Raw genomic sequence first — 19,055 nt, 5'->3', positions numbered from 1 at the left:
CTGGCTTTGCAGGGAACTTTATTGACCATATTAGGAGTTATGTGTTAGTCATCATTGCAGAAGTTGCGAATTTGGCAACTTTTGCAAATGTTTTGTTGTCTGAGTGAGGAAAATGCTGTGAATTAAGAGGACTCAATTTATGTTGAAAGATGAGACGTTGTGGATTATAATAAATACGGCTTTGATGTCAGACAAGCAATCCAAACCCCCGCGAGTCCAAATGTGCACTTCACATTTCCATATCATAAAACCAGATCATGTCATATGCAGTGTCACCTTTTATGGTCATTATGTTTGATGTACAGTTACAAGATGACATGGGGTCATACCCTGGGTTGTTCTGAACAGAGTGAGCCTACGTCTGCCTATTGTGAAGAAAGATCCCAGCGGAACACGCACGTGTGTGCACCCTTGGCACCTTTCTCTGCTCACCAAAATTACCATCTGTTTCTCTGAATTGCCTTGTGAAAGCAGAGCACTGTAAGATCGTATTTTATAACTTAACCAGTCATATTGGCAATAGAACAGGCTTTCAAATGATGCCCACCTGACCCAGATAGTGATATATAATGGTCCGTTTCTGCGTAAACAACAACAGGGATGCAGAGTTGTGTTCCAAACAAAACAACTACAAGTGTGCTTGCTGTAGTTCCTCGTCGGCACAGCTAGGAGAGATCAAAAACGCACCGTATAGTTGAAGACTATTTTTTTGACCCATCGAAGTGCATTGAAATTGCTTAGGAACTGTGCACAATTTGGAGAGGTGTGTGTCCACTTGGAGACACCAGTCAGTCATCTCACTCAAACCCTTGTTGTTTTTTTTGTCTTATGGTGCACCTACCCTACATCTTCCAGGAATATTGTCATCGTGTTACTGAATGTTTCCAGAGTATTTTCAGATGTTGTTATCTGTGAAAATACTGTGAAAAGTACAGTAAATTTAAAATGCACAGAAAATCAAGTGTAATGTTTGGATTTAGTCTTGAGTCTGGTGAAATGTTTTTTTGTTCTCAACTTTGATCTAATGATATTCCCATAAACTCCACTCTATTCCCTTTCAATTGGTACTATGATTATGCTTTACATATATATGTCTTATGTCAGAAACATTTCAATGTAACCATATCCGTATAGGCCAATCCCCACGGATGTAAAGGGTTAAAAGGCATTATTCATTTCTTTATACAAATAAAAGGTGCATGTTCCGTGTACATGTTACTCTTTGATTTTGAGTGTGGGTGTCTTCGTTCTGTGACAGAGTAACCTGGAGTTGTTCAGAGCAGACCCAGGTTCTGAGGAGTGGAAAGCCTATGTGGAGTACATAGACGAGATGGTCATAGACGGCTTCTTCAACGGCATCGAATGCTCCCTCAAGTTTTTCCTCGACAACACCGGTGAGCAATGATCCGTTCCACTTGAATGATCAGTACATTTGTTTGTGTATCCACCTCAGGTTGGACTAACATGCTGGCGAGCCCTCCTGAGTGTAAGACGAGCACTTTGTACTAGACTCACACATTTTTGTGAAACAGCCCCCTTCTTCCCTCCCTCAGACCAGCGTGGTGGTGTGGCACCTCTGTTTGAGGCCCAGCTGGACCTGAGGGTTCCTGACATGGTGTTTAACCCTTCGCTGGAGTACGGAGTTGCTGATGGCTTCTATGACCTGGTGGAGAGCCTGGTCAATGACATCTACAGGACCTCTTCTCTGGTGGCACGCCTGGCCGCGCACAGCAGCGTCCCACACTACCAGGTACTACAACACTACCATGGTTGCAGAATGCAGATAACTTTCCCCCAAATTCCCCGGTTTTCCAGAAATCCCTGTTGAAAGGTTCCCGGAATCAGGATGACATAACCAGGATTTCTGGAAAACCTGGGAATTTGGGGGGAAGATGTTATATGTCAAGTTTGTCATATAATATATGTCAAGTTTGCCACCCTAAAAGGGATACTGTGAGATTCTGGCATTTTTTACCATGTTTATGTCTCTGCCTGCAGTATCAAGGAAGTTAGCGGTAGCTTCGCAAGCCAATGCTTACTAGCGTTAGCGCAGTTACTGTTAGTCTACAGGTATGCACACAGAGTCATAAAAATGGTATGCACGAGTTCATCTGACGCTTAATTGCCAGAATCTCCCAGTATCCCTTTCACCCATCATCTAGAATGTGTATTGTATCTATAATCTATCATCTATAAAATAATTCTAATCTGCCGACTATCAGGCTGTTATGGAAGACATGGCTGATTTGGCGGACATGCGCCAGCTGCTGATGGAACGTGTGCAGGGCGTCATGGCGACGTGTTGTGAGTTCCGTAACTCTTTGGAGCGCTATGCATACCTGTACGTTGACGACAGGAAGGAGTTTATGCGCCAGTTCCTGCTGTACGGCCACTTGCTGACCAGTCAGGAGATAGAGGCTCATGCAGAGGATGGAGTCCCAGAGAACCCACCTACACTGGAGCAGTTTAGAGAGCAGGTGGATGGGTAAGGGAGATAAATAGAGTGTGTTTTTGAGTGTGTGTGTGCAAGTGTGTATGTAATGATGACTCTGTGTGTGTGTGTGTGTGTGTGTGTGTGTGTGTGTGTGTGTGTGTGTGTGTGTGTGTGTGTGTGTGTGTGTGTGTGTGTGTGTGTGTGTGTGTGTGTGTGTGTGTGTGTGTGTGTGTGTGTGTAACCCCAGATACGAGCGTATCCATGAAGAGGTGCAGGGTCTGGAGCCAGTGTGTGTGTTCCAGGGGTGGATGAGGGTCGACGGACGGGCCTTTAAGAGTGCCCTGCTCAACATCGTCAGGAAGTGGAGTCTCATGTTCAAACAACACCTCATAGACCACGTCACGAACAGGTCGGCAGACTCTAACTCTACCAATATCCCACACAGGTTGTTAGGCAGATACCAGAGGATTCCGGGGAGAAAAAGAACTCTGTCAAAGTACCCTTCTACTTCATGTTGTCTCTCTTGTTTTTAAACTTTTAAACATTCTCTCTCTCCCTCTCCCTCTCTCTCTCTCTCTCTCTCTCTCTCTCTCTCTCTCTCTCTCTCTCCCTCTCTAGCCTGTTAGACCTGGAGGAGTTTATCAGTCTAGCAGAGCAGGGGCTGGGTCACAGGGTGGAGCAGGGCGACTATGGTGGCCTGGTGGGGGTCATGGGTCACCTGCTGGCCGTGAAGGAGAGGCAGGGTGTGACGGACGCCATGTTTGAGCCGCTCCAACACACCATTACCCTGCTCAAGACATATGAACAGGAGCTACCTGACGTGGTCTACAAACAGCTAGAGGTGACCCTTGTCCAAAGTCAATCGATCAATCTCCTACCTCTCTCTCCTTCCTCCTCCTCTCATTCCTCTGTCCCCTTCTGTGCTTCCTTTTGGCACTCATCACTCTGTTTTGTCCCACTCCCTCTTTGCTCCTTCTGGTGGTACTCATCCTCCTCCCGATACTCATCCCTCTCTTCCTCCTTTCTCTCTGTCCAGGAGCTATCAGAAAAGTTACTAATGTCTCTGTCCCTCCTTCCTCCTTAACACACATTGTCCCCCTCTCCCTCCTTCCTCTGCCTTACACTCGTCTATTTCTCCCTCCCCCTAGGAGCTTCCAGAGAAGTGGACCAACGTGAAGAAGCAGGCGGTGATGGTGAAACAGCAGGTGGCTCCTCTCCAGGCCAGCGAGGTGGCCGGACTACGCAGGAAGTGTGCCTCCTTCGACGTGGAGCAACACGCCTTCAGAGAGAGCTTCAGGAAGAATGGGCCCTTCAGGTGACGCGCGCTCCCACACACAGGCTGAATTACGTTGACGGAAAGTTGTCCTCTCCCTTGTGTCCTCATTCAATCCTCAGTCCTAAACAGTCCCTTAGCTCCTACCCCAGGACATGTGTCCTATTTGATCTAAAAGGGCTGGATACTGTAGGTGTAAGCAATGTGGTTATGGCTCCACATCCCCAACTAGAAGGCTAGGTAAAAACATTGCTTACACCGTTCTGCAAGCAAGACAGGCTTCTCTCTGTCATGGGCCACCATTGTTGTTCCCTCCTGTCACACCTCTACATCGACCAGTCTATAATTGTGCAGTGAACAGTTAACGACACAACGCTTACACATTAGGCAAGCATAATTTAATCTTTACATATGCTAATTACCCACACAGGTAGTGGTGCTCCATCATGCTGTCTAATTACTTAATTAATTATGCGCATAATCGTTCCTCTGTAGTGACATGATCTTCTCATTAATGTCATGGATGTCCGGGTTGATAATTGACTATGTGCCTATGGTCCTGGGTAGCCAACCTCCATTCAAACATGACTTGACAAAGTAGTCAGCTGAAACGGTGACAGACTGGTGCTCAGGCTGGTGTGATGTAGGTTTGTCAGTAAGACCCTCTACACGAGGGGCTTTCAAATCTATTTTCTCCCTGGTAGTTAATACATTTATAATGTCAGGTTAACTTAGTATCAATGTGAAACCATATCAGATGCTGAGAGAGTAACCTTGCTGTGTGGTTCCTCTGTGTGTTATTGTAGGTTTGACAGTGAGAACCCGTATGCCATGCTGAATGCATCCCACAAACAGATCCAGGAGAAGGAGGCTGTGATGGCTGGGCTGGTGGAGTCTGCCGGCCTGTTTGAGGTGACAGTCTCTGACTACAGACAACTACGACAGTGCAGGTGAGACAGGACTTTCCCCACAAGGTTTCTTCCTTCGAGAGAGTTTGTCCTTCTACGGTTTTCCCTTAGAAGATCCAGGCCGGGTTACTGTAAAGCACTCGTGTGTCAAATGTTTTTTTTGTGAAAAGTACTATATTAACACAATTGTTTGATTGATGTACTGTCTGACTGACTGACTTATTGTTATATCCTGTGGGTCCCCAGGCGTGAGGTGGGGCTGCTGAAGGAGCTGTGGGACATGATAGCTGTAGTAGACAGTACTATGTTTGCCTGGAGGACCACACCATGGAGAGACATCAACGTCGAGGACATGGAACTGGAGTGCAAACGCTTCAATAAAGACATCCGTGCATTGGATAAAGAGGTGAGAGGGAGAGATGAGGAGGTGGAGATGAGGAGGTGGAGGAGAAGGAAGTGCAGAGGGGAGAAGAGGAGAGGGAGAGAAAGTGAGATATTACATTGGCCACAATCAAAAAGGAAAAACCCATTTGTAAAAGAACGTGTACATTTCCAAATACATTTCTCACACCTTGCCTCTCCCTTACTTTCTCTTGACACTCACCAGTGTTTTTGGTGGTTAATGCTGAATTGTATCATAAAAACCCTTCTTCCCCCTAGGTGCGATCGTGGGAGGCGTTCTCAGGTCTGGACAGCAGGGTAAAGAACCTCCTGACCTCCCTCAGGGCCGTAGCAGAGCTCCAGAACCCTGCCATACGGGCCAGACACTGGCACCAGCTAATGGCTGCCACCGGGGTGCGCTTCACCATGGACCAGGAGACAACACTGGCAGACCTGCTGCAGCTCAACCTGCACAACTTTGAGGAGGAGGTGAGGGGCATCGTGGACAAGGCTGTCAAAGAGATGGGAATGGAGAAGGTGCTCTCTGAACTCAACTCTACATGGACCGGTACAGTACAGAATACCCTTAAACTGAACTTAATTAGGACTTTTATCAGATGCCTGTACTTTTCATGTTTAATCTGTGATTGGTTTGGTTGATTGACTGACTGATTGGTTTGGTTGACTGACTGACTGATTGGTTTGGTTGATTGACTGACTGACTGATTGGTTTGATTGATTGACTGACTGACTGGTTCGGGTTGATTGACTGACTGATTGGTTTGGTTCATTGACTGACTGATTGGTTTGGTTGATTGACTGACTTATTGGTTTGGTTGATTGACTGACTGATTGCTCCAGGTATGCAGTTCCAGTACGAGCCTCACCACCGTACCCAGGTGCCCTTGCTGCGCTCGGACGAGGACCTGATTGAAACCCTGGAGGACAATCAGGTCCAGCTGCAGAACCTCATGTCCTCCAAGTACATCGCCCACTTCCTGGAGGAGGTGTCACTGTGGCAACGGAAGTTATCAGTGGCGGACGGAGTGATATCCATCTGGTTCGAGGTGCAGCGTACCTGGACCCATCTGGAGAGCATCTTCATAGGCTCTGAGGACATCCGCTCACAGCTGCCCGAGGTCAGACACACACACACACACACACACTCGCATGCACACATGCACTCCCATTTCACAAGTTTGTTTTTATCCTTCATAAGGGCTCTGCCTATACCACTTTCATGCATGTTAATTAATAAATCGTTAGTTGTCTAAACACCAGCCTACTTTTGTAAATCAGAATTACACATTTCCTTAATTACCTTGATAGCGTTGCTGTTCCTCTGGTTCCAGTGGTAGTCTTAAAGCCAGATGTTTGTAGTTAATATCTCTCTGTGTGATTGTCCTCTGGGAACTCCTATCCCCTGGCCGGGCTCCCACAATGCAACTCTCCCCAGGACTCCAAACGCTTTGAAGGGATTGATGCCGATTTCAAAGAGCTGGCGAACGCAGCCCATAAAACGCCCAACGTGGTGGAGGCCACCAATAAAGCAGGCCTGTTCGGCAAACTGGAGGACATTCAGAGCAGGTGGGGGAAGGAGAGGGAGTCTGTGGTGGTGTGATGGGATTCTCTGTCTCACGGTGCACTGAAATTTGTGTTAGAGCAAAGAGAATGATTGTGTTATCGATAGAAAAAGGCAACACATACAAAATGTAAGAACTGACCCATGGATGTATTTATACACGTGCACATATTCACACAATTCACTGATAATGGGTGTGTGTAACCTTGTGTAGACTGTCTCTGTGTGAGAAGGCCTTGGCTGAGTATCTGGACACCAAGCGTCTGGCCTTCCCCAGATTCTACTTCATCTCCTCTGCTGACATGCTGGACATACTGTCCAATGGAACCAACCCACTCCAGGTAGGAACCTATACCCATTAGGTGGATCCACAAAGCCTCTCAGATTAGGCGTGCTTATTTAGGATCAGTTTAGCCTTTTAGATCATATTGAATACAATAATATTGACAGATTGAGACCTGATCCTAGATCAGTACTCTTACTCTGAGACAAGTTTTTTTGCTCATACCTGTAGGACTCTGAGTCTCCACAAGGGTGCAGTGTTGGTCATAGTTTGCCAGAGTCTTTACACCTCATCCTGGGAATAAAAAGTGCTAAATTATTATCTTCAATATTGTAGGATAGTTGAACAACGACTTTTGTTGAAACCTGCCAATAACGCGTGGTCCTGACTTTTCCTGACATTAGTCCCTACTCTTCCCGCTCTGTCCCTAGGTCCAGAGACATCTATCCAAGCTGTTTGACAACACAGCTAAGATGCAGTTTGAGACTGACACGGAGGGGAACCCTACTAAGACAGGTCTGGGCATGTTCAGTAGGGAGGAGGAGTATGTCCCCTTTAATCAGCCCTGCGACTGCACAGGACAGGTAACACTATGATGGGGGACAGGGATTGAAAGATGTTATAGCATTTGTCAGATGTTCTCTGTCCAATCTGTGAAATCTCAAAGCCTGTAAATCACATGTATTAGTTCCCTATTAGACACCTTCGTTTGAATGAAAAGCCAGTTGTGTTTATTCATGTTGTCTGATGCCCCTCAAATCTAAAATGACAAACACATTCATAGTATGGCTGTGTTCTATGTCATCATTATCTGTGTGGTTGTCTTCAGGTGGAGATGTGGTTGAATCGGGTTCTGGAAACCATGCGGTCAACAGTGCGTCATGAGATGACAGAGGCAGTGATGGCCTATGAGGACAAACCCAGAGAGCAGTGGCTGTTTGACTACCCCGCTCAGGTACATTAGAATTAGAAGGTGTGTTAGAGCAGGGCTGTCACAAAAGCCTGCACACCAAATAGCTCTCCAGGAGGAGGGTTGACCACTCCTGCCATGACCTGTGTCTTTTTATCGATCTGTGTAGTGCACTCAGCTCCCTAACTCAAACCTCTGTCTTCCTCTGACCTCTAACTTCTAATGTGTATATCGAACTCTAGGTGGCCCTGACGTGTACTCAGATCTGGTGGACGTCAGACGTGGGCATGGCCTTCTCCCGTCTGGAGGAGGGATATGAGAACGCCATGAAGGAATATAACAGGAAGCAGGTCGCCCAGCTCAACACACTAATCTCCATGCTGATTGGACAGCTGTCGCCGGGCGACCGCCAGAAGGTCATGACCATCTGCACCATAGACGTCCATGCGAGGGACGTGGTCGCTAAGATCATCGCTCAGAAGGTATCAGTTTCAGTTTGTTTTCAACCTTTTCTCAATTATGAAATTAACATAATGATAAAGGATTTTTTAAAGTTTTGCAACTTTAACGAAGACAGAAAGTGTTATGGATGTTTTTTTTTTTTACTCATCCCTGTTTTTCGTCTTCTTCCAATTCCCCCCTCTCTCTCTCTCTCCATTCCCTCATTCCCCCATCGCCAGGTGGAGAACTCTCAGGCATTCCTATGGTTGTCTCAGCTACGTCATCGCTGGGATGAGAAGGAGAGACACTGCTTCGCCAACATCTGTGATGCCCAGTTCCTCTATTCATACGAGTACCTGGGCAACACACCACGACTTGTCATAACCCCTCTGACTGACAGGTACACTGACCAATAAAAACAATGTTGGCACAGGGTATCACATTCTGATTGGTTTTCATCTCACTCACAGGTAAGTACCACTATGGTTGTTTACTTTTTTGATAGACAAGTTAGGGCGAGCCTAATCTCTCGTGAACAGATTCTGAGCGAAAACCAAATAATCTGTCAGGGCGTGATGGAATTGGTAGGATAACAAGCAGCAGTAGTTCTGGTGTTTGGATTTTCGTCACTGATTTATTGGATGTATCAGGATTGGGCGAAGGCAGTGCTTAAACTTTGACTGCTTTGCACATGTAGCCCTCAACTCGGCACATGGAATGGGGCGGGGGCGGTTGTGGGTCAGGTCGGCTGTGGGCAGGGTGGCTACTTTGATGAATCTAAAATCTAAAATAAGTTTTGATTTTGTTTAACACTTTTTTGGTTACTACATGATTCCATACGTGTTATTTCATAGTTTTGATGTCTTCACTATTATTCTACAATGTAGAAAATAGTCAAAATAAAAACTCTTGAATGAGTACAGTTGTGTCCAAACTTTTGACTGGTACTGTACATGTAAGAGATTAGCTAGCTAGCCACTCTAGCTAGCTAGTTAGCTGGCTAACATTATAGGTTTAGAGTCACGACTAACAATAATTGATTTTTGGGTTCATCATTTCTGTAAATACTTTTTATGCATGCTTATTTTTATTTTTAATCTTTATTTAACTAGGCAAGTCAGTTAAGAACAAATTCTTATTTTCAATGATGACCTAGGAAGAGTGGGGGGGGCAGAACAACAGATTTGTACCTTGTCAGCTCAGGGATTTGAACTTGCAACCTTTTGGTTACTAGTCCACCACTCTAACCACTAGAAGTATGCTCTCAATGCAGTTATGCAGTCTAATACACCTATAGTGGAATGCCAAACTTGTTTAGCATGATCTAGTCCAAATATGGCACGATTCCACTGTTTTTATCCATTAGCATCACTTTCAATGAGAAACTTTTATTTTGAAGGTGAACTGCAAATTCACTATTGTGGCTAATTGTTTTTTTAGGCAAGTCAGTTAAGAACAAATTCTTATTTACAATGATGACCTACCAAAAGGCAAAAGGACTCCTGCGGGGACGGGGGCCTGGGATTGTTATTGTGGTTAGCTTCTCATATGTAGGAATAAGCGGGTACCAGGGCCAGAGGACTGACACATTGGCCAACATTCCGATAGAAATGTATTATGCAGAACGAACACGCCTTTCTGATTCTAAGGAATCATGTCAGTTCTATTCATGCCATTTCTATCTGCAACGTATTCTCTTGGATTAATAAAACGAACCATAAGGAACATGTTTTGTTGTTTAGCACCTTTCATACAAGCAATTGCAGCTTGAACCGGGTTCCTACATTATTGTGGGAAATTATCACAGATAAAGTCTGAATATAAAAAGTGGATTTATGACCTGTTTCTGTAGTCCTCTGGCAAACTGTGCTGTGGCTGTGGAACTGACCATTAGCCTATTCCCTTTGAAGCCAGAACAAAGCACCACAAAGACAATGGTGTTTGAAGGCTGGATCACTGATCAGCGGCCATGTGCTCGTAGAGGCAGCATATGGCCAGAGACGGTGCTCTATCTCGTTATCTCTGCCTGTCAAACTTTTGACCACTGACCCTCTGTCATTCAGCCATACTGGAGTCAGGCAAAGTTTGATATAAAGTTGTCATTCATTCACAGGTGGCTACTGGCCAACTTAAACAGTTTGATTTCAGGTTTCAGATGTGTTTCGATTTCAATCACATAATTCTGGAAGCTGTGTTTTTAAGGATTATGATGGTAGACAAACAATGATGTAATCATACATACACAATACTTCTCAGTTAAAGTGTTTCAGCCCCTTCTGAGAACTGTGTTTAGGCATTCAGAACAAGCAGGTTTGTAGCCACCCAGACAGTTGATTGTGAGATATATGGCCATATTTCCAAAATGACTATTAAAAACGTTGGCAACAGTCTCTGGATGACACAAATTGGATCGTTTGTCTTCCGGTAGCTTGCATATCTCTTTAACACACACTCTCTCTCTCTCTCACAATATATTGTCTATTTAGCCTCTGCTTGCTGAAACGATTACCACATTGATTTCAGAGGCGAAACAACGCATTTACATTGATGATGAATTTCAGTTTTGATCGTCTCCATCAGTCCTCCTCAACACCTTAGTGTGCTATTGAAACATGCAGATTGTTGTTGCATTTCAATGCCTGCTTGTTATTTGACTTAAGTTAATCAGCCTATGAAGTGAAGTTGTTATTACTAAGAATGTGTGTGTGTTTCCCAGGTGCTACATCACTCTTACCCAGTCCCTCCACCTGACTATGAGTGGTGCTCCAGCAGGCCCAGCAGGCACTGGCAAGACAGAGACCACCAAGGATCTGGGCCGAGCCCTTGGCATCATGGTCTATGTATTCAACTGCTCCGAGCAGATGGACTACAAGGTGGGCTCCCACTCCTTCTGCAGACAGGCTATGAATCATCTAAGTCAGGGTTGGGCAACTTTTGATGGGGGTGGGGGACACAACAAAACAACTCATCATGAGGGCCCGCAGTTGCTCACGAGTCTGCGTACCCACATCATACCTCCCACGTTGTGGGCAAAACATCTTAGTGGCCCCACTCTTGACAGCAGAGAACATTTAAAACACTCTTTTAGATTTCATTTCGTGCAATTCTACACATTTTGCCACGGAGTGTAGAGCAAATGTTGCCATTTAAAGTAAGTTTGCTGCAATTCTACACACATTTTCCCATGAGGCGGTGAGGAAAACTGTCTGTCTTACAGCTAGTTTCCTGCAATTCTACACATCTTGCCATAGGGTGGAGAGAAATGTTTGCAGTTTTTAATACACTGCTCAAAGAAATAAAGGGAACACTAAAATAACACATCCTAGATCTGAATGAAATATTCTTATTAAATACTTTTTTCTTTACATAGTTGAATGTGCTGACAACAAAATCACGCAAAAATTATCAATGGAAATCAAATGTATCAACCCATGGAGGTCTGGATTTTTGAGTCACACTCAAAATTAAAAGTGGAAAACCACACTACAGGCTGATCCAACTTTGATGTAATGTCCTTAAAACAAGTCAAAATGAGGCTCAGTAGTGTGTGTGGCCTCCACGTGCCTGTATGACCTCCCTACAACGCCTGGGCATGCTCCTGATGAGGTGGCGGATGGTCTCCTGAGGGATCTCCTCCCAGACCTGGACTAAAGCATCCGCCAACTCCTGGACAGTCTGTGGTGCAACGTGGCGTTGGTGGATGGAGCGAGACATGATGTCCCAGATGTCCTCAATTGGATTCAGGTCTGGGGAATGGGCGGGCCAGTCCATAGCATCAATGCCTTCCTCTTGCAGGAACTGCTGACACACTCCAGCCACATGAGGTCTAGCATTGTTTTGCATTAGGAGGAACCCAGGGCCAACCGCACCAGCATATGGTCTCACAAGGGGTCTGAGGATCTCATCTCGGTACCTAATGGCAGTCAGGCTACCTCTGGCGAGCACATGGAGGGCTGTGCGGCCACCCAAAGAAATGCCACCCCGCACCATGACTGACCCACCGCCAAACCGGTCATGCTGGAGGATGTTGCAGGCAGCAGAACGTTCTCCACGGCGTCTCCAGACTCTGTCACGTCTGTCACGTGCTCAGTGTGAACCTGCTTTCATTTGTGAAGAGCACAGGGCGCCAGTGGCGAATTTGCCAATCTTGGTGTTCTCTGGCAAATGCCAAACGTCCTGCACGGTGTTGGGCTGTAAGCACAACCCCCACCTGTGGATGTCGGGCCCTCATACCACCCTCATGGAGTCTGTTTCTGACCGTTTGAGCAGACACATGCACATTTGTGGCCTGCTGGAGGTCCTTTTGCAGGGCTCTGGCAGTGCTCCTCCTTGCACAAAGGCGGAGGTAGCGGTCCTGCTGCTGGGTTGTTGCCCTCCTATGGCCTCCTCCACATCCCCTGATGTACTGACCTGTCTCCTGGTAGTGCCTCCATGCTCTGGAGACTACGCTGACAGACACAGCAAACCTTCTTGCCACAGCTCGCATTGATGTTCCATCCTGGATGAGCTGCACTACCTGAGCCTCTTGTGTGGGTTGTAGACTCCGTCTCATGCTACCACTAGAGTGAAAGCACCGACAGCATTCAAAAGTGACCAAAACATCAGCCAGGAAGCATAGGAACTGAAAAGTGGTATGTGGTTACCACCTGTAGAACCACTCCTTTATTGGGGGTGTCTTGCTAATTTCCTATAATTTCCACCTGTTGTCTATTCCCATTTGCACAACAGCATGTAAAATGTATTGTCAATCAGTGTTGCTTCTTAAGTGGACAGTTTGATTTCACAGAAGTGTGATTGACTTGGAATTACATTGGGTTGTTTAAGTGTTCCCTTTATTTTTTTGAGCAGTGTATATCTGAGTGAGACTGAATTACAAAATCAATGGGTGCCCCCTGGATAATTCGACCATGATAACAAGTTTGGATAGCTGGCCACTGAACTAATTTAGCAATCTAAAAAAAGTTAACTGACACGGTCTAATTGACTGACTATCAGTGACTGACATAACAAGAGTAAAACATCTGATGCACAACCTATTTTCGAAATTGCACCTTGTGTAGTCTACTATTCTAACTCGCAGTAAGTTGAGACCCAGACTGAGTTTTTTTGGGAGGGTGGGGTTGCAGGGGTGGATGGGGAGGGGGTTTAATCCGAGGGCCTTCAAAAGGGAGGGCGGGCCGCCTGTTACCCTGATCTAAGTCCTGCTTCTCCAAATCTACTCGGTGTGGATATCTGACACAGAGATGGAGGGGAGAGGAGGGTAAAGAGAGCTCCCTGTCGGTCTTCTCCTCTCTCTTTCGCTCTTTCCCTCTGTCCTTGAAGGAAGAGCATAACAGTTCAACCTGATGGATGCATTTATTTTGCTGTTAAGTGGTGTCAGACGCCCTTCTCAGTGTTCCTGCTTCAACACACACACACACACACACACACACACACACACACACACACACACACACACTGCATATAGAGTGGTCAATAGAGACGCAGGCACAATCTCTTCATACAGCTTGTTGCTGCCTGCCTAGACAGGAGAATTATTATTGCCCTTCCCACTCTACACACACACACACACACACACACACCACACTGTGTCAGAGAGAAGCGCTAATATGCACCAGGAGATGCAGCGATGGTGTAAAGTCATACAACCAAGCGGCACACACCTTCAGGCTTGGTTAGTATCAGGACTCTGCCCTATAATAGAGAGGAGAGACTTGGATCCTACCTCTCTCCTGTCTAGTGAATCTCCAGAGGCTGTTTCTGTGTCTGTGGAGAAAGCTGATGGTGTGAGTTGGCATTTAACCTTTTTCATATTGGGGTAGACAGACGGCAACAAAATGTCACCCGTTTAGGCAAGAAAGTTTAGGCCCTTGCCTTTGTGGTAAATCTCAAAAGTCTGTTGTCATTCTTACTTTCAATTTTACTCTGTATAGAACACATCTCCCTCTCTCTTCTCTCTCTCTGACCCTTCCTGCAGTCGTGTGGCAACATCTATAAAGGCCTGGCCCAGACAGGAGCGTGGGGCTGCTTTGATGAGTTTAACAGGATCTCTGTGGAGGTGCTGTCTGTGGTCGCTGTGCAGGTAAGCATGTCCCTGGGCTAATCATACAGTGTGCTCCAAAGGTATTGGCACAGTGACCATTTTTATTTAGTCTCTGTACTGTAAAGAATAATATCATATGTTACTATTAAATGAATCGTGAATAAGGATGAGCGAGAAGGTTAGACGCAAAAATATCATACCCCCATCCAAAAGCTAACCTCCCCTTTTCTTGTAATTGTGAGAGGTTAGCATGTCTTGGGGGTATGATATTTGTGTGTCTGTAATTCCCACTCATTATTCACGATTCATTCAGGACTATCCATAATCATAGTAGCATCCACATGAATGTAGATGTGTTTAGAAACATTTTACTCTTCCTTAAAAGTGACTCCCAAATTACATAATACATTATTTACCATTCATTTCTATTGGGCACAATACTTTTGGAACTCACTGTATACAGCACTAATAAGCAATAATTGCATTGAGTTAGCACAGTACCCATTCATATTTTGTCATCATTGTAATGTGTATTGTTGCAAAACTCATAACTAGCCTACGGATATTGTTGTACTCACTTTGTCTAGGTGTCCTAGGCCTAGTTACATGACCTGTAACCTAAATGAATGTATGCATTTATCTGACAAATCAGCATTTGAGGACGTGATGGATACATGCTTCCAGGGAGACAGCAATCTCACCTAGGTGGAGAAAAAAACCCTCTTAAAACCAACAAACCCCCAGTAGCATCACTGCAAACTGGGACACTCACCGACGATCACCTTAATTGGTAGCACCTGATGTGCTTATCAACCAGACTCAGCATTTGGAGAAGGTTGCTGCTGCCCCCTGGGGGATGGAGTATGAAAGTGTATCCCAGATAGTGTGTTTGTCTATGTCCTAACACTTACCTTAACCCATATCATAACATTATGTGCAGTAGATGATGCTGATAGGGTTTCATCATCAGACTGGTAGTATAGCACAGCACAGCCAGTTTCTCTGCCCTCTCCCCGGCAGCTAGCTATGAAAGGAAACATTCTCAATAAGTCAGTGAGAGAGAGAACTTTGAAATTGTAAAGTGGCAGAACGGAGCAATAGCTGGGCGTTAGCAGGCGTATTGAATAATAAATCAAGCTATGCTTGGAAAGGATGAAAGGAAGAAGACCTTGGATAAGACCGGGCAGAAAACAATCAAATGGTTCTGAAGGGCACTCTCCTACCCGCTCCAGTACCCTCTGTCACGCTCGTGAAAAAGGTCGGACCAAGGCACAGCGTGTGTCAGGTTCCACATATTTTATTTGGGTGAAACTTCTATACCAAAAAAAAAAAAATCAAGCAATGCCACATACGTGGTGCAACTTGCACACACAAACAATATCCCACAAAGCAGGTGGGGGAAAAGGGCTTCCTAAATATGATCCCCAATTAGAGGCAACGATTACCAGCTGCCTCTAATTGGGAACCATACAAAACCAGCAACATAGAAATACACATTCTAGAACACCCCCCTAGTCATACCCTGACCAAATCACTATAGAGAATCCAAGGGGTCTCAATGGTCAGGGCGTGACACTCTTCTCCTTCCTCTGCGCTTCACCCAGGTTGTGTTCATACAACGCTACAGAAAACATTTTAAACTGTTTTTCAACGGAACAACAAAATTAGCGTTTCTCATTGGACAAGTCCTGGTAGTGCCTCCCACCCTTTTTCTCAGTCTGTTTTTCTTCTGTTCTTTGCCTAATGAATACGACCCACCCGTCTTCTCCATAAGCGAATGTCAGAGGAAGGTGTACGATAATCCATTCTGTTTAAGGGGAGAGCAGGCGCCATAACGTAGCTGCAGTTTGTGAGTGCGTTCGCAGGTGGCAGGATCAATTCTCCATTAGGTAAAGGGCAGGGAAACAGAAGGCAGCACAGACACAGCTGAATGGAGACAAATTAGCTAAATTCAGCCCCTCTCTTATCCTCAACACAACTGTCTGTTGGTGAAATTGTCTGCAAAATACCAGACTGGATGATGAATAATGACTAATGGGTGTATAATTATCAGAGTGCTGTTTCATATACACAGAGTAAACACATCATTTTCTAAACTAATCTATTTTACCACACCCTGTACAGTCGAGATCTTGGGTTCAGCCAAGGACACGGAAAAGTTAATCTCATTCTTACTGTACACATCCTAGACACACACACACATAGATGTAGGATATGTGAAATGATGAGGATGAACTAGTGTTGCCGTTTCATCATTTCAGTAAACGCTAGCTTATAGCTTATAGCAAATAGCATTGCCTTGGCTATTTTTTAGAGTGTGAATACCTTTCCATTTTGTGTTTGTTGGTGATTGAATGCGAGTGGTAGTATCTTACAAGATCACCTACCTATGGGGATATCCGCAGAACCCTTTTGGAACCATTTTTTTCTAAACTCAGCAAAAAAATAAACATCCTCTTACTGTCAACTGCGTTTATTTTCAGCAAATAAATAAATATTTGTATGAACAACAACTGAAACATAAACTGAACAAGCTCCACAGACATGTGACTAACAGAAATGAAATAATGTGTCCCTGAACAAAGGGGGGGGGTCAAAATCAAAAGTGGTGTGGCCACCAGCTGCATTAAGAGCTGCAGTGCATCTCCTCATGGAATGCAGATTTGCCAGTCCTTGCTGTGAGATTTTACCCCACTCTTCCACCAAGGCACCTGCGAGTTCCCAGAGATTTCTGGGGGGAATGGCCCTAGCCCTCACCCTCCGATCCAATAGGTCCCAGACATGCTCAATGGGATTGAGATCCAGAGTCTTCGCTGCCCTTGGCAGAACACTGACATTCCTGTCTTGCAGGAAATCATGCACAGAACGAGCAGTATGGCTGGTGGCATTGTCATGCTGCAGGATCATGTCAGGATGAGCCTGCAGGAAGGCTACCACATGTGGGAGAAGGATGTCTTCCCTGTAACACACAGCATTGAGATTGCCTGCAATGACAACAAGCTCAGTCCGATGATGCTGTGACACACCTCCACCTCCGAATCGATCCCGCTCCAGAGTACAGGCCTCAGTGTCATTCCTTCGACGATGAACGTGAATCAGACGATCACCCCTGGTGAGACAAAACCGTGACTCGTCAGTGAAGAGCACTATTTGCCAGTCCTGTCTGGTTCAGCGACGGTGGGTTTGTGCCCATAGGCGACGTTGTTTCCAGTGATGTCTGGTGAGGACCTGCCTTACAACAGGCCTACAGGCCCTCAGTCTAGCCTCTCTCAGCCTATTGCGGACAGTCTGAGCAATGATGGAGGGATTGTGCGTTCCTGGTGTAACTCGGGCAGTTGCTGTTGTCATCCTGTACCTGTCCCGTAGGTGTGATATTTGTTTGTACCGATCCTGTGCAGGTGTTGTTCCACATGGTCTGCCACTGCGAGGACGATCAGCTGTCCGTCCTGTCTCCCTGTAGCACTGTCTTAGGCATCTCACAGTATGGACATTGCAATTTATTGCCCTGGCTACATCTGTAGTCCTCATGCCTCCTTGCAGCATGCCTAAGGCACATTCACGCAGATGAGCAGGGACCCCAGGCATCTTTCTTTTGGTGTTTTTCAGAGTCAGTAGAAAGGCCTCTTTAGTGTCCTAAGTTTTCATAACTCTGACCTTAATTGCCTACCATCTGTAAGCTGTTAGTGTTTTAATGACCGTTCCACAGGTGCATGTTCATTAATTGTTTATGGTTCATTGAACAAGCATGGGAAACAGTGTTTAAACCCTTTACAATGTGAAGTTATTTGGATTTTTATGAATTATCTTTGAAAGACAGGGTCCTGAAAAAGGGACGTTTCTTTTTTTGCTGAGTTTATTCCCTGACTGTCTTATATTTCTATATATCTCTGTATATCTATATATCTGTCCTGTCCAGGTGAAGAGCATCCAGGACGCCATCCGAGACAAGAAGCAGAGGTTTAACTTCATGGGCGAGGAGGTGAATCTTTTCCCCTCTGTAGGTATCTTCATCACCATGAACCCAGGCTACGCTGGCAGGACAGAACTACCTGAGAATCTCAAGGCCCTGTTTAGGTAACACACGGAACACGCACAAAAGTGTTTCCTTGTTTTTAAAATGCTATAATGTACGTTTTTTAACAGTGAAATGATGAGACTGATGGAAAAACAAAGATGAGTTACCTCTTTCAAGGCATTCACCGTGGGATGTTTATGATAATGTTGACAGAAGAAAAGCTGACAAATGACAATGAATATATTTCAGTCCCACAGTTACATGTAGTACTCTTGGTGAACTAAATGTCCCCGACGGGATTTGTACCAGGATTGACTAGAAGCCACATGACTGTGTCAGCCCTCTGAACTAAATCTTACTCTCTATTTCTCTCTCCTTCCTTCTCTCTTTCCCTCTCTACCTCCCTCCCTCTCTGTAGGCCTTGTGCCATGGTAGTACCAGACTTTGAATTGATCTGTGAGATCATGTTGGTGGCTGAAGGTTTCCTCGATGCCAGAGTCCTGGCAAGGAAGTTCATCACCCTCTACACACTCTGCAAAGAGCTGCTTTCCAAACAGGTACAGTATGCTTCAGATCCCTGATCTTATGAACTAGCTCCATTATAGCCTGGTCCCTTGTCTGTTTGTGCTGGCTTGGCAACTCACATGGTCATTGTGGCAAGACAATGACCATACAGTAGGATTTGGCAAGACAGCACAAACAGATCTGGGACTAGGCTAGGCTAGCTCCATTATGTCCATATTGGTTATTACACAAAAATAGCTCGATATAGAGAAGAACTGAGT

At 45.4% G+C, this 19,055-nt stretch overlaps 1 protein-coding gene across 1 annotated transcript in view; it reads left to right on the top strand.

The window, feature by feature from the left end:
* Positions 1 to 19,055, top strand: part of dnah9 (dynein, axonemal, heavy chain 9) — a 127,189-nt gene that overhangs the window by 17,887 nt on the left and 90,247 nt on the right. The window contains exons 15-34 of the mRNA XM_042306070.1: positions 1,259 to 1,394; positions 1,554 to 1,750; positions 2,223 to 2,485; positions 2,682 to 2,843; positions 3,053 to 3,275; positions 3,583 to 3,749; positions 4,514 to 4,657; positions 4,862 to 5,021; positions 5,276 to 5,564; positions 5,858 to 6,135; positions 6,453 to 6,583; positions 6,793 to 6,919; positions 7,293 to 7,445; positions 7,691 to 7,816; positions 8,014 to 8,253; positions 8,452 to 8,612; positions 10,929 to 11,085; positions 14,190 to 14,294; positions 18,172 to 18,329; positions 18,689 to 18,827. Of these exons, the coding sequence (XP_042162004.1) occupies positions 1,259 to 1,394; positions 1,554 to 1,750; positions 2,223 to 2,485; positions 2,682 to 2,843; positions 3,053 to 3,275; positions 3,583 to 3,749; positions 4,514 to 4,657; positions 4,862 to 5,021; positions 5,276 to 5,564; positions 5,858 to 6,135; positions 6,453 to 6,583; positions 6,793 to 6,919; positions 7,293 to 7,445; positions 7,691 to 7,816; positions 8,014 to 8,253; positions 8,452 to 8,612; positions 10,929 to 11,085; positions 14,190 to 14,294; positions 18,172 to 18,329; positions 18,689 to 18,827 (3,516 nt within the window). The remainder of the gene's footprint in view (positions 1 to 1,258; positions 1,395 to 1,553; positions 1,751 to 2,222; positions 2,486 to 2,681; positions 2,844 to 3,052; positions 3,276 to 3,582; positions 3,750 to 4,513; positions 4,658 to 4,861; positions 5,022 to 5,275; positions 5,565 to 5,857; positions 6,136 to 6,452; positions 6,584 to 6,792; positions 6,920 to 7,292; positions 7,446 to 7,690; positions 7,817 to 8,013; positions 8,254 to 8,451; positions 8,613 to 10,928; positions 11,086 to 14,189; positions 14,295 to 18,171; positions 18,330 to 18,688; positions 18,828 to 19,055) is intronic.

This window comes from Oncorhynchus tshawytscha, linkage group LG25 (assembly GCF_018296145.1).
Source record: "Oncorhynchus tshawytscha isolate Ot180627B linkage group LG25, Otsh_v2.0, whole genome shotgun sequence".
In the NCBI taxonomy this organism is placed as follows: domain Eukaryota; kingdom Metazoa; phylum Chordata; class Actinopteri; order Salmoniformes; family Salmonidae; genus Oncorhynchus; species Oncorhynchus tshawytscha.
Note: the sequence above shows the minus strand (reverse complement) of the source record. Positions and strands in the feature narration are given on the sequence as shown.